Here is a 2500-nt window from a genome sequence, read left to right as displayed (position 1 = left end):
CAAAGAAGTCTCTCTGTGTGCGTATATATATGTACGGATATATACACACATACACATATATATATGTACATATATATATATATCTGTGTGTGTGTGTGTATGTCTATGCGTAGGAATATGTATATATTTATACACACACACACACACACACATATATATACATATAAAGTAAGAAATTATAAGATGAATATATTTCTTTCACCAGTTACATCGTTTCACAGAAATTTTCGTGTATGATAAATCTTTTTACATGTCTGCATTAGTGTATAGGTTATAAATCATACAGTGCCATCGTACAATTTACAAAGTAAAACAGGTATGAATGACAAGCACCTCAGTTCATAGAATATCATGTTTACATCCATTCTTCAATGCAATATACATATGCAAGAAGAGAATTTTATTTTTAAAATATTAATGTATGGAAGACAATAATTTACAAAACAGTTTTTTATGGAAGAGAGAAGGTGATTTAGTAAGATATCAAAAAGGAAGCAGTAAATATACATACATGCATATATACTTATATATATATATATATACTTATACATTTATATGTATGTATATTAAAAATTGGGGGTGGTTTATGGGATTACTCTGGGTTTCCCATTCATAAAGGTTTTAGCTTTGTACCGTTTCGTAAGACCCTGTTAGCCTAAGATCTCTTCAAAATATGGAAGGGGAAAAGCCTGGGATTTACGTTTTGTGCAAACGATCCTTTTCAGCTCCCTGGCAAGAGATTATCCCAGTGACCATGTGGTTCCTGTTAAATAGCTCACCATTGAAGCGTTTCTACATATTCACTGAAACCATGGGTCTCCCATAAATATGAAAGAATTTGACCTCGGACACTCCAGCAATAACATCCCAACGTCATCCAACGAACTATACACCCGTATGCAGCTGGAAAAGCTATTGGACGTGATTAGGTGTATGAGGTGAAGGGATTTTTCACCCTCCATATTTGGAAGAGGTCCTAGGCCAACAGGTTTTGTGGGCTAATGATACGCTATGAAGCTAAATCCCTTTTGGACCGGAAACCAAGGGTAATCCCGGAAACCGGCCTTCCCCGGTTTTAAAATATACACTGCTCTACATCTTAGAGTGTGCTTCTTCTCCGGATTTATCTTTTCTACAAACAAAACATATATATACATAGATATGTCATTATTCAGTTTATTTCCAAATATTCTATTTTTCACTTTATGTCAACATCCGCTGGACAGCTAAACTATGCACAGTTTCTCTATGTATGTATGTATGTATGTATATATGTATGTATGTATGTATGTATGTATGTATGTATGTATGTATGTATGTATGTATGTATGTATGTGTGTGTGTGTATGTATGTGTGTGTGTGTATGTGCTGTGTGTGTGTGTGTGTATGTATGTATGTAGTATGTATGTATGTCTGCACACACACACACACGTAGTGATATAATTGTCACTTAGTCTACCTCAGAAATTCACAGTGTTTTATTACAAATGAGGGATTGGGAATGGAGTATTGACCCATTTTGGCATCGTACCCTTGTGGGTTGGATACTGTACAATTGGATTTGTTGCATCCTCCGGTGCAGATGCATATCATCTGGTTCTTGTTTTACAGAGGAAACCTCACAAATATTCTCGGTTTCGCTTGGCATGATGTTGCCAGGAGGTTTGTTGGCTATAATGCTATAATCCAAGAACCTACTGACAACACAACATACCAATCGACACCGAGAACTCTCCCACCCGCAAGGATCGATGCAAGATGGGTCAAACCAATCGTTGTGATGAATAAAGTTTCTTTGAACTTCATTTTACATATTCCTCATTCAACATATATATTTATATATCCAACAGTAATGTATATAAATCTCTCCCTCTCTCTCTCTCTCTCTCTCTCACTATATATATATATATATATATATATATATATATTTATATTTGAGTGTGTCTCTGTGTATGTGTGTGTGCACGCGCATTAATTTCATGGTGGTGGACACTAACCACCTCAACAGTTTTATGAACTTCTTATTAATTACAGCAACATCAAAAGTATACTTTAGAAATTTTAATTCTTCTTTACTAGTCTTGATCTGTTATCATGTGTTCACTCGTGTCAGCTCCCCTAAAACTTACTATAGTTAGGAAGAAAGGTAGATTAAGCTGAAACAATCTATTTAGGACATCTTTATCCTGTCTAGAACACATTCTCATAGCAACATCTAGAGGATCTTACGAAGGTTGATTTTACGGACAAACATCAAAATGTACATGATCAGTTTGATCAAGTATACAGTAGAAGACAATAATGACACATTGATATCCATCCTGATTTTCATGTAAATTTTCATTTTCTATTTTTACTTCCACAAAGGGTTCTTTCAGTTGGATATCAAACAATCAGAAAGGACACCATTGCTTGAAGCCGTTTCCCGGGTCACCTCGGAATGACACACAAGTTAATAGCTCTGGGTGCAAATGTAAATGCTGTTGATGGTGAAGGTAA

The 2500-nt window shown here is 35.2% G+C and overlaps 1 protein-coding gene across 1 annotated transcript in view; it reads left to right on the top strand.

The window, feature by feature from the left end:
- The window catches only part of LOC115227387 (putative ankyrin repeat protein RBE_0317), a 13462-nt gene extending 10974 nt beyond the window's left edge, over window positions 1-2488 (top strand). The window contains exon 5 of the mRNA XM_029798237.2: window positions 2369-2488. Within this exon, the coding sequence (XP_029654097.2) occupies window positions 2369-2488 (120 nt within the window). The remainder of the gene's footprint in view (window positions 1-2368) is intronic.
- Window positions 2489-2500: the final 12 nt, after the last annotated feature.

The sequence above is a fragment of the Octopus sinensis genome, unplaced genomic scaffold (assembly GCF_006345805.1).
Source record: "Octopus sinensis unplaced genomic scaffold, ASM634580v1 Contig02892, whole genome shotgun sequence".
Classification (NCBI taxonomy): domain Eukaryota; kingdom Metazoa; phylum Mollusca; class Cephalopoda; order Octopoda; family Octopodidae; genus Octopus; species Octopus sinensis.
The sequence above is the reverse complement of the archived record's forward strand: the minus strand, read 5'-3'. Positions and strand labels throughout refer to the sequence as shown.